Source organism: Psittacula echo, assembly GCF_963264785.1.
Source record: "Psittacula echo genome assembly, chromosome: 12".
Classification (NCBI taxonomy): Eukaryota; Metazoa; Chordata; class Aves; order Psittaciformes; family Psittacidae; genus Psittacula; species Psittacula echo.
Genome location: NC_137747.1, coordinates 1,544,252 through 1,557,446, shown reverse-complemented (window position 1 = coordinate 1,557,446; position 13,195 = coordinate 1,544,252). Strand labels below are relative to the sequence as shown.

The 13,195-nt window shown below is 42.2% G+C and overlaps 1 protein-coding gene across 1 annotated transcript; it reads right to left on the bottom strand.

Moving 5' to 3' along the window:
* Window positions 1-7,298: 7,298 nt before the first annotated feature.
* On the bottom strand, window positions 7,299-12,190 carry CBLN4 (cerebellin 4 precursor; the record flags this gene model as incomplete). Its single annotated transcript, XM_080627777.1, has 3 exons — window positions 7,299-7,496; window positions 10,289-10,405; window positions 11,915-12,190. 3 exons carry the CDS (start codon window positions 12,188-12,190, stop codon window positions 7,299-7,301), a joined length of 591 nt encoding a protein of 196 aa, XP_080483903.1.
* Window positions 12,191-13,195: the final 1,005 nt, after the last annotated feature.

Sequence of the window (13,195 nt, the reverse complement as noted above, 5' to 3'; positions counted from 1 at the left end):
ATTGCATAGCAGTTGGTTAACTCAGCTAACCCCTGTACCAGGAACTGTTGAACTAAGCCAATATTTCAGTACCAATACTGATCAATATTTCTGATTGGCCACAAGTCCACAGTGTGGAAAGGAATGCAGGGAGGATGTAGCCTGACACGCAAAGGGTGACAGGACAAATGTCCCTCTTCCTAAGCTTTGACAGAACTAATCACCAAGTCTCACTTCTTGGTGAGACGCTTAGCGCTCAGCCAGTGCTGAGCATCTAGCAAGAGTGCTAGAATTTGAACCTATGAAAAACTTTAAATACAATAAGCTGGCCAGGAACACGGTATTAGGAACTGAGTGTGACAACGGAGGCACAAATTAAGTAAGTCCTTTATGTGAAAGCTGGACCTCTCTTCTTCACCCTGACCTTAAAGCATCAAAGGTCTTAATGAAAATTTATAGAATCATAGGATAGTTAGGGTTGGAAAGGACCTTAAGATCATCCAGTTCCAACCGCCCTGCCATGGGCAGGGACACCTCACACTAAACCATGGCACCCAAGGCTCTGTCCAACCTGGCCTTGAATTTCCCTGAACTTGAATACTAAGACAAGTCTGTACTGGAATGTTTAAGCCAGGTGTTCTTAACAGGATTTGGGGTTTCTCAACAGAGGAAATATGCAGTGTTTGATCCTCCCTGAGGACAAAACCAGCATTCCCCATGACATTAAAGGTACATTCTGATGTTAAAAAATACACAACCATGAAATCCTTGTGCGGACTTCTCAACAGATACAGCATACAGTTATGTATGCCTTAGCAAATCAGTTAATAGAATAAAAATAAAGCTTGTAGGAATACATTTGCTTTGTGTTACACAAAAAAGAAAGATTTGGAAATGCACTTAAACAAAAAATCTGAGCAAACTTCTAAAATTGCACAGTTTTTACCAAAATGAAATTCTGGCGACAAAAAATCATTTTAGAGCAGTCTGTTTCATCTGCAAATATTTATTTCAAAAGTTAAAATGCTTTATGTGAGTGAAAATTCTTCCCCTTTTCTTTTTGAACCAGAGTAATCTTTTAAATGAAGAGTGAATTTAAAATTGAATACAATTCTCTCATTTTGGGAAAAAGAAAAAAAAGGAAAAAAAAAATAAGGAAATTTCTTCTAATGTGTCTGCTTTTTGCCAATAGTAATTGAATTCAAATGGTGTTTCCTGGTAGGGAATTGTTCCAAGTCAAAGTTTGCAGCCTGCTGCAGGTGGGAGCATGGTGAAGGCTGATCAGGGATAGATGGAGAGGAGCTGGAGGAGCCACATCGAGGCCTGTTGTTCCAGGAAAATTCCCTCACACCATCACTAACCTTCAGCACATGAAAACTCACCTCATTAGCAGAAGCCGTATCAGCGCTGCCAGGTGAGGCTGCCCAGTGGCTGTTTCTACTACTGCAGAGTGGGAATAGCCAGCATAATGAGTTGTTATACTGCTGGATGGAGCTTCTGAGCTGTTCTGCAGGTATGTGGGATTGATTCCAGAATCAATTTTGCTCCTTTATGCTTAGTTGTGTAGTACAGCACAGATGTGTCTTTCTTTATTTTAATTTGCTTTGCTAGTTAATTGCATGCCTTCAACTTAAGAGAAATTTAGCCTTGCTGTATACTTAGAAGAATTTTTCCTTATTTTCAGACAGTATTAATTTAAAGGCTGCCTTTGAGAATCCCTTACGTTTACTGTAAATAGACCTTCATTTGCAAAGGAAGGGATAAAATAAAACCCCAAATATCATTGTTTTTTAAACTGAGTAAAACTCCAGGACAGCTCACAGCATCCCTGACTGCATAGCACTGCTCTAAGATGTCTACAGAGGCCCCAGCATTTGGGTCAGTACAGACCTCCATGTGTGGGAAGGTCTTGTCCTCTCCATGGAGCTTTGGTCACTCTGCCCAGGAGCCATGAAGACCTGCTTCCTTTCAGCATTAGGACTATATAGAGCATTTAAATGTCCTCACAATGAGATTAAGGTACGCTTTCTTCCCTGTGTCAGCAATAATTCAGAAATACCCATACTCTCAGTTTGTTTTCATATACGCATTTGCCCTTTGCATCAAAATACTCCAGGGATGACAGACCTGCTTTGTAGGAGTAAATCCAGGCACACGTGTAAGTACAGAGAGAAAGCTGTTTTATTTGCTGATCTCCAGTGCTCTGCACTACACTTCTCCATCTAGTTTCCTCCCGCAGGATTAAGAGCCATCAGATTACAATATGGTGGTTCTAACAGGATGGGTTGGTATCATGCATTGTAGAAAAGTATTACGCATATAAGCAGGACATATTTAGGCAATTCACTGAACCGGATGATAGGTCAAGAAAGTATTTAGGTTAAGTCAAGTTTGCCATTTCACACCCCCCCACCACCTTGTTTTTTATCCCCACATTAAATACAAAAGAACCCCAGATCTGTAACATCCCTGTACCTCATCAGAAATTAACTTCTTAGATAATTTCTGATAACTGATTTTTTGCAGCTAAGCAGAACAAGGCAGAAAGAAAAAGGGCGAATTGGGGGGGAGAAGGACAAAACCTGTTAAAAATGATGCAACTGGCTTTTTCCCTTCCCCCAGAATGTGAAGATTAAAATAGATTGCTTCCATCAAACGCCTTAGATCACAGCTTCCACTAAACACACTGTTCAAGCCACATTTCCATTATTCTCAACATCACTTATATAGTGGTGACTGATTTTATCATTATTCTTTGTACGCATTCCCCTTAGTGCTCTAGGGCTTCTTTTCCCCCCGCCCCCCCATCCCCCCCCTCCCATTTCTAACCAGCGACAGATAAATAACTTTAGCTCAGTGTCTAAGACAGTGCCTTTTCTCAAAGGAGCTTTTTCTGTCTGGACAGCAATATCACAAAAAAAATATTGTTGTGGCATGTGCCAACCAATAAATTCTGTCACTGGGGGCCTTCATTTATTTACATTGAGTCATCTGCTTAACATTGTCTTTAGAAGACAAAGCATTTGAATATTATAAAGAGGTCTTACAATATGAAAGGCAACTGTAATGAATTGCTAAGATAAAACATGTTACCAACTCAGAAACCCTTATAAAAGGAGGAGAACATATATCTGTTTCTCTGCCTCAGCCCCTATTTCTTGTTAATGGTTTGGCTTCTTTGTTGTGATTATGACATACAGCTTCTTGCATTTATCTTCTCTATCCTAAAACCTGCTTGTAAAAATACTATACCTGCTGCAGATGTGTTCCTTTAAAAAACAACCAAAAAAAAGAGTTGATAGCTAATTGTGACGTTGTTTGTTAGGGGATTTAAACCTCTCCTGTCTCACTGCATTCATCTTTCTAGAAATAGACATGTAAATAATATGGAAGAGGAAATACAGCAGTATGCCATTTACTCCAGAAACACCCTTTTTCCTTGTATCAGGAAAAGGACTACCCAGGACCAAGCACTAGCAGTGGATGTGTTGGCGCTCTGGCACTGGTCCTTTCCCAACCCCTGCCTCCCTTTTCTCAGTCATAACACTGAGGTTGCAATACTTCCTCTGCCATGACCTGGCACAGAGCTCAGAAAATATTCAGATGCTACTAGGAAATGACATAACACCAAACAAATACAAAATGTTGCTTAAAAAAACAGGTCTGTTTTCCTTCTCTATGCTTCAAAGTCAGTTTTTCCTTTTATGCAGAGAAAAACCTGCCTGTGAAAGTTTCAAAGCTGCCTCAGTGCCTTTTCAAAAAAACACTTCTGTTACCCAGGCTCTTTTGAAGGGTTTCTTTTCTGGCTCTACAGTCATCTGGTATATGGAGCCTAAACTCTTCATAACAAATAGAATTCAACAGAGGATGAACCTGGGTGACCAGGGTATTCCTGGCTCTACCAAAAACATTTACATCGTCAGAGGAGGACAAATAGGGTTTTTTTTTTCCTTAGATTTATGATAAAAAATTGATAAAACAGAAATAAAACATGGATTAAAAAGTTCAAAATACTGATTCCTTTTGTAAAGAAATCACTGATAATAGCAACATATATTTTATTCTCAGAAAGTAACTTTTTTCTTTTTACCACACATAGCCAGAAAGTTTTCTTGCACGATCAATCTTTGTAAGCTACAAAGTTGACTGCAAAGTGGATGTATGTTGAAGGATGTGGGTGCAGATCCTCAGCTTCTTCTGTAACAGAGTGGGAAATTCTGCCCCACCAAAATCAATAAGACTAGCACCATCAGATTCAACAGGATCAGAAATCCGGCTCTAACCTTTACAGTGCAGCTCAATGGAGGTTTAAGTTCTTTAAGAAAACATAATCAAGCCTCTGATCTTAAATACCCTTTGCAATTTGAAGTGTCTCCTGAGCTGTTGCTTCTGAACAAAAAAAAAACTACTATAGCAGTGACACAGGAAGACAGAAGGAAAAGTAATGATGAAAAAGAGAGAACGAGTTTCCAGACGCAGCTCTATCTAAGCTGGCTTCTCTCTTCTGGGAGAAGCTCCTACCTGAAGTGTGGTACAATACAATGAAAGTCAGCTCCAGATCTGGAAAGTAGCTCAAATTGTAGTCTAAAAGCCACGTATCTTTCTTATTTAAATGTTTAAACATGAGCTAAGAGAACTGCCCATCCCCAGAGACCACCTCTGAGCAGAGTCGATGCTCAGCCTTGTGTGAAGCTGCTCTGCAGTGACTTCTCCAAAGTTTATTTTTCCTTTCAATAGCAAAGTAATTAGTTCGTAAATCTGATTTTTGAGGCTGAGGAGAAAAATGTAGAAGATTTCCATCAAAACATGTCTCTTTAATTGAATAACTTCCAAGACTCTCTAGTTAAAGTTTAAACAACTGTTAATGATGCTGAAGCAATCAGAAATCTTTTGCCAAAGGGAAATCAACAGTGTCTGAGGATAGTTCAGTATTATTGCTGAATGCTAAAGGCAGCTTCTGAAGATCATATGTTTACAACCTAAAGAAGTTAAGTACATCTGATCACTCTGAAAAGTACACTGACACCTTTAATGCCGTTTTTCTTCTGTCTCTCTAGGAACAATGTTTCCTTTACATTATGTAAATATTAAGGAGTGAGCTTTCACATTTTACCAATTTTATACAAAATACTGATGGTTCCTTCTGAAATAAACTCATGGCAAATAACCTTTTTATAATATCACACATACGATGTGCTGTGATCTCGAGGGGTTAGATATACATACATATCATAGATACACTTTTTGGGGTACAGTGGTAATGCATTTTGATTAGTCATAATAGAAAACTTTTAAGTATTTTTCAGCAGTGTAAATCATTCGCCTTGCCCTGTCTTTCCACTTGCTCCCAAACCGTAGTGTTCTGTGCCGAAACAATGTTGTGTCTAGCAAATGACCTCCTCATCTGACTTATCTGATAGGGGTGCAAATGCAGCCACCTATCCTCCTGAAATTCCCCCCAAAATTCCTGTATGTTTGGTCCAGAAAAATAAGGAATTCAGGCAGATTTTTGTGCCACTGATTCCCTGATATTTTTATCAGGAACATCAACCAGCTGTGCATTACACTTTAAATCAGTGATAAATCCATTTACAGCAGTTAGAGCAACATGATACACTGCGCTTGCCTAACTAGTGAAGAAACTGGAAACAGATTACCTAAACTGGCACATCCAAGCCTAAACTGACTTTTAGAGAAGGTCCCAGGTTGCTGGACATTGCTTCCATCCGCAAACATTCTCGAGTATATAGTATTGTATCCTTCCTGACATGCAAGGCACAAATATCCATTGAATTCAGTGTATATATTATATATTGGGCGTGAGGGAAGAAGATTTCATTAGCAGTTTGTGTGAAAATCTTTTTATTTTATATTCAGTTTGATGGCACCAGAGTTCAATGCTGATGGCAAAATCTAAAGCACAGGACTCCTCCAATATCCTTTGGAATCAATGTGATTCTTAACACTAACTTCAGTGAAGCCAGCATTTCTGCCTAATTTTTTTTTTGTTTTTAATAAAATGCATAGGTTATTACTATTTATACATTCTGATTACCTCTAGGATTCTGCCAGACTAAATTATGGCAGTTTTCCTGCCTCCCAGGACAGATTCTGTGAATCCCAAAAGCTTACACTTTGCATATAGTAATTATATCCAATAAAAAAATAGCATGAAGTGACTTCCAAAATCCAAAGGTCAAAAATTCAGCTAACATATATTAATCTTTATTATATAACAATGATAGAATAAATAAGTTTATGGATTCATATGACTCGTACAAAAAGCCAAAAAGATATTGCCCCAAGTTAGGTACCAGCTATTTGGATTTAATATCTGTTAAATGTATGATCTAAAATTATGTACAGTTGTGAAGTTAAGGCAAAACCAGATGATACCTTTAACACAACAGGTTTGAAAAATACACATAATTACAAACAAGAGGATCTCGTCTCCAGCTAATAAAGTGGTTGTGTCTAAGGAAGGAATCCCTTAGGTTTTTAATAAAGCAGTTATTATCAATCATGTTGATTAAAATTAAATAACAAGTGCAAGAGTTCCTGCAGGGCAAAGCTGTTTTGCAAAGTTGTGCCTCAATAACCACCTCTAATGCTGGTAAGAATATTTTTCTTTATGGTTATAATCTGCTCTTCTCTTTAGGAAACATGGAAAAGAGGAATACCCTATTGCAACTAAAATACAACCATTAACCTCTTAGCTTTCTGTAGGCTAGACTTGATTGTGACAGGTGACAGAGCATAAATATGGTTGGCGAATCATCCAACACACTACACGCAGAGGAGAAGTAAAGTCAACCACTTATGAATAATAATTACCTTTCTCAAGACAATGGGATAGATCATGTCAGTTAAGTCCCAAGGACAAAAACATGTATGACCAATATATCAATATACAGTTCTTTGGCAGCAACACACTAACTCTTGATTGAAGTCTGAACTCTCCTAAATATAGACCTGGTTGCCAGTCTTTTCATAATTAAAGAAAATCCACTTCTCCCATGAATCCAATAAGTCCAGTAAATGAAATCAGAACAAATTTTGCAGGCAGCTTTAGACTGTAACATTAAGCATAGATATTTATTGTCTGCTTTAGTCCCAATCCAAATATATTGTATTTAAACACACAAAATTCTGTGAAACTTCAGAGTAGTTCAGATGGGGCCAAAATCCATAAAGAGAATCCATATTCACCATGAAAAAAAACAATAAAGAGACATCAATCCCATGATGATAAAATGCTCTTCATGTAACAGGGGAAATGATGAGTCCACATCTGGATGGATATCACAGGAAAATTGACTTTACAGGGGAAAGACCAGAAAGCCAGAAAACGTAGAATACTGCCATCCACCGACCAGATTACCTTTCTCCAGTTTCAGGTAAACCTTATCCTCCTTGTCCAGATAGAGCAGGACTCCATTTGTGGCAGCTTCACGTGTGACATCCTTGTCCCCAGCAAAAGCAGAAATGACTGGCTTTCCATTTAGCATCAAATTAACCTACAAGAGGAGAAAACATTGAAAAGCTCTAATTAGCAGAAAAACCGCAAGAACTACCACTGAATGTTAACTACAAAGTAAGAGGTCTGCTAAGGTCCCAGTCTTCACTGCTTTTTGTTTGGTTTTGAACTAATAATTACATTATTAGTATTTGGAGCATAAGATTACTTTCATTCTTCATGGGCTTCACCTGCAGCTGAGTGAAGTTGGTGAGACACTGTCCACCAACTGCTGTGGACCAGGCATAGTCAGTGTGCAACATGACATTGCTTTCCTCTGTTCCTTGGGGCATTAATTGTTGTAACTCCCTGGTACATGGAACTGTGAGCTATTAGCTCAGTTTGTTTTACTTTGCCTCATGGGTTATTTAGATATTCACTAGCAAAGATATTTCAAGAAACTCAAGGCACCCAGAGATGCAATATAGGCACCTAATGAGATGTCAAAGGTGCTGCAGCAGGCTGCGAACTTACACTTCATTGAGAGCAAAATATATGTCCCTTCCATAACTGACAGTAGCTTAGTTTGAAAGTCTAGAACAGACCTTTAGCTTCAAGAACCACCACACTGTGTTTTGGTGCTGAATCCATTTTCCTACAAAGCACTTTTGAAAGTCAACACAGTGTCTGCTCTGAACACAGCATCAACAGACACTATGTAAATAAAGATGGGCAGGGGCTGGGGGAATGGACAGATCCAGGCTTTTTTAATTTCCCCAGTGGCAAACTATTTGCTTTCTTCTGCTTTTTCTTTTTAAGCAGCTATAATGCAGTCACAGAGGGGTGAATTATGAAATGCTTATTCATATGGAGTATGCTGGCCTTGCATATGCTCCCATTAATTTTAATCGGAGCCACTACAGAATAAATTAGTGCTCAGCATAAGTCAGGGCAGCAGAATCTGGCCCTGATTTGGGATTTGCCTATCTGGGAAATCTACTTAATCAGATGTCCCCAGGAAACCAATTTCAGTTTAATGATATTTAATGGCACTAGCAGATGTTCCAGGGGCATAGTAATATCACTTATGTAGAAAGCCTTCAGGTGATTTAGTGATGTTTAAGTCTGCATGTGGCTGAGCCTCAAGATGGTTAGCTCCACTGCAATGGCTTTTGGTCCTCCTCCTAGGTATTACACATGCAAGAAAAGGGCATCAAGAGTTTACTCATTGCTGGGTTTTGTTTTATCACATTCCTTCTGTACCACCTCTTTAGGTCAGGTTCCCCTGCAGATTATCTTACAGCTATTTTAATCACAGCAGAACACATTACAGGCTTGCACCAGGTTAACTCTGCCAAATTTGGAGTCAGCCAAACCCATCCATCACTTTAGGAACTCTTCATGTATGAAAGATTTCAGGCCATGTCACAGGTTGTAACATTCCCTGTTAGGAGCCCTAAGCTCCCAGGTTTGAGTGCCTGGCGTATGAAACACCAAAGTCTGCACTGGGCTTCCAGAATCCAAGCTCTGACATCTTTCTTGGCAATATGTATTTTAAACCTAATGCAGCTGGCTGACACACAGTTGTTCTATGTTGTTTCAACCTCCCGCATATAAGAGAGTGACAGGAACAAAGTTTGAGCATATTAAATAGCTTATAAGCTCATTATAGAGATTTTCATGAGGTCAAAATTCCATTTAAGACTTTTGTCATTGATCTGAATGGATCCATGATTTCATGCTGTAAACCGAAGGCGATTTTCACCAGGGATGTGACTGTGTCTTGCACCAGCTTGCTCAGCCATTGCTACCATTTACACTTTTCCCAGCAACCCGAAGTCAGAGCTGCCACAAAGAAATGACTGATCACTCCTCCTGCAGATATCCATTTTATCCAACCTCATACACTGAAAACCACATTTGAGGACAAGACAAATCAGGGGAAAAGCATCAGAGATTCCTATGAATCCAGTGGTCTCATGGGTGGAAACAAGGGAAGCCACAGATGTTATTCCAGATCTAGAAAGCCAGTATGTATGTCACAGAAATTGCATGACCTGGCATGAAGATTTAGTAATGCACTTTCAGGAATTTACTGCTAGTTCAGCAAGGGATGTTCAGGAACTTAGAGGCTTTTCCTCTAAGCTAGAGCATGCTTGTATTTAATTGCACAATTCAGCTGCTGTTAAGCTACAGAAGAAACTGCAGAATCACTCCTTTGTTAAAGAAATATATGACGCGTCTTTTCTGTATTATATGGTGAAGAAAAGGTTTAAAGTGCTATAAAGGTTCCCTAGAAGACATCTCTGAAGAAGTATAACGTTTTGGTGTAGACACAGAACAAGCAGACCACCTTAGCTAACCTTGGTCTGCATCAGACTGCTGTTACAGACACCCAACATCAGGAGCTGTCAGCCAGGTCACAGTTTGTTACAGAAATAGCCAAATCTGGTACATATCCCCAAAACTCCTGTGCTCAGGACATTGAGTTTGACCTGTAGCAAAATATGACTCCTCATTAGTATTTATGCAGTTAAGTTTAGAGCTCCATTTTACTCTTGGATGATTCAATCTATTTAATACTTCTATGTCATCCCAGATACTCAGTTCTTACGCTGTAGAAGTGAAGCTGTGGCAATTTACTTGAGGTGAGGGTCCTGCCTTACAGCAGCTGTTTAAATGTATTCACAATTTAAATGTATTCACTCTACGCTAGCAACTCTACACCACAGCACAGGTTCCTTTAAATTAAGCTATTTTGCTTGGAAAGTCTTAAATACTCCTGTGTTCAGTCAAGATCCTATTCTAAATCAACAATATAAGTAAAACGTTTTATAATTATAATCAACGTACCTGAATTGTTTGGCTCTGATAGACTTTAATTACGTGAAAACTGAAACTGTAAATTCCTTTTCTTGGTGCTACAAAGACAGACTCCAACGTGAAAAAATTGCCCACATTTACTAGGATCTACAAACACAAAAATATAGTATGGGAATTAGTACAGGCATTCTGTGCTAAGTGAAGAATACAGACTATTAACTTTAGAAACCATTCACCCATGGAGTTTTCTTATCTACATCTATGCTGGTTCATTCATTCTCTTAATTAAGTTGGTATAATACTCATAAAATGGATATTTAATTATATTGATAGTACAGCTTTAAAACAAATAAACTAGGGCAAAAATAATTCTTACTTTGCTACTATATCATAACTTCAAGACTTTTCTCCTGTACATTTTTAGAGGAGATAAGCAAAGGCATATTTGTTTATCATTCCCCCAAAATGACACCAAAACCCTAACTCAGGGAGTGGTGTGCTGCTTTTGGCTAAGAAGCAACAGTCAAGTCAGCATTGTCTTCCTGAAAGTATCAAGCAGAGAGGAACGATGTACATTAAGGATACAGTTCGTTCACCAGTTTATAGGCAGACTGAGTTACTGCGATACCTGGCACCTCTGAGCCGCGACTGGCTGTGAGCCTTTGCTGCTTTATCTGGGTTTGTAAGCACTAATAACAATCTAGGGTTGATTAAACAGAGACAAGTAACAGGGGGGAACATATTAAAAGAGTGCATTGTCCATGTGCTAAATATCTTCTTTAATGACTAATTTTTTCTTTCTTTCCACATAGTTATGCTTTATTTTTTAAATTGCTGTTTTCAGGCTGCTTTATGCCAGACACAGCCCTGGAAAGCCACTAGGAATGCAGGTGAACTTGAGGTAATTTACATTGCTAGCATTAAGCTATGTGACATATCTGGCTTCAGTTGTCATGACAATTTACTGTCCATTATAATGTGGTATGGGAAGAAAAGTAACCATCAATCTCAATTACTTTGGACTCGCCCTCAGACGGGAGCTGGTGTATAAAATGTGTGCCGGCATCCCTACGTTACTATTGGTGACTGAGAGAAGCTGTAGGTTGAACCTGACCGTTATGGAAAAGTTAAATGATTTTTCTTTAATTTTCGTTCTTCTTTTCCCCCTCAGAGGCTGCAAGGGCCGTCTGATAATCTACATCGGCTCCTCTCACCTGAGAAAACCCCATCCCCATCCCTCCCACGATCACGTCCCCGCTTGGCATCCGGCGAGAGCTGCCCCTCGGATGTCCGCAGGGCGCCGGCCGCTGCCCAGCTGGGGTCGGGACCCCCTTCCTCCGCAGACCCCAAGGGGGAGCGGGCGGCGCACCCGCGGCCCCGACGGCGGCTGCCCCGCACGGGCAGCCCCTCGGCGACCCCGCTCCGCCCCATCCCCTGGGGGCAAGTGGGAAACTACCACGGGGCCCTCCAAGGTGCGGCTCTCCCGGCCCCACCGAGCCTCCAGCTGCGGGGTGCGGGGGCTCGGCGGGGACTCCCCGCAGGCGGCCGCCCCCCGGCACCCTAAGTGTTCACCGTAATTAATGGTCGAAGTGGGGGGGACCCCGCGGGGGGAGTCACCTGTTGATGGGGCACGGGCAGCCCGGCCCCGCCGCGTACCTGGTCGAAGTAGATGATGCGCGTCTTGTTGCTCATCTCGGAGGGCTCGTGGTTGGTGCTCCTCACGGCCGAGAAGGCGACCTTGGAGTTGGCCGCCCGCACGGAGATACCCAGCGGGGAGGAGGACGAGCCCTTGGCGTCGGTGGCCGGGTTGGAGTCGCAGACCACCAGGCACTTGCCCTCCAGGACGATGGGCTCCGTGTCGTTCTGCGCCCACACCGCGGGGCCGCCCAGAGCCAGGGCCAGCAGCACGGCGGGCAGCAGCCGCCAGCCCATGGTCGGCACCCGCGGCCGCCGCTCCGCGCCCCGCGCCGGCCACCGCGCCGCGCAGCACCGGGAGGCAGCGCCCGCAGCAGCGGCAGCCGCTCCGCTCCCCCCGCGCACGCACCCGCGCACGGGCACACACACGCACCCGCGCACACACCCGCACCTTCCGGCAGCGCCGCGCTCAAAGTCTTCTTTCCTCCGGCTCCTTCCCTCTGCCTCGGTTTTTCTCTCCTTCCTCTCTTCTCCTCCTCCCTCCCCGCCAGCACTTTGTGCCTTTTCTTTATGGTCGATGTCTTTCTTTACCCGGGTCCTTTCCCGAGCTCTTTAAAACACGCCACAAAAAGCTGCCGAACAAAATAAACACTTCTCGGTGTCCCCTTTTCTCCCCCCTCTCCACATCCAAACAGGAGAGTGAAAAGGGGGGGTAAGGTGAGGAAAAAAAAGCCCTCAGGTGAATTATTGATGAGAAGGAGAAGAGAGAGGTCATGAAGAAATAAACCCATTTGGCGTTGCCATGATTGCTGCTGATGGCTTGCTCTCCCCTTTGAGCCGGAGTTCCAGGCTGCTGTGTGAGGTGGAGTGGAGAGGTGGTAGCTTACCCCAGCACTGCCAGGTCCTGGGTCTGATATCACTGCTGCGTGCTGCAAGCTCTAATTCTCTCTCCCTCTTTCGCCCCCCTCTCAGCCAGAACCCCCTCCTCCAAAGAGTTATGTCATAGCAAACCTGCCCAGCTCGCACCTAGCCAGGCAGGCACAGCACTTCATCACTACAGACCCTCCTCTTGGGTTGCCCCCTGCGCAGACACACGCTTGTCTTCACAGGCAACTTTTCAAGCAGCTACAAAGCAACACCACATCGCGCATCCCCTGTTTGCAAAAGGAGGAGGGGGAAAGAGCGGCAGCCTGGTTGAAAAGGCAGCATCTAAACCTGGAGGTGTCTCCCAGGACCTCCGGAGTCTATATTTGTGGCTTGTGTTTGGGCACGGCACCCTGACCCTGTGCACACTGACACTGA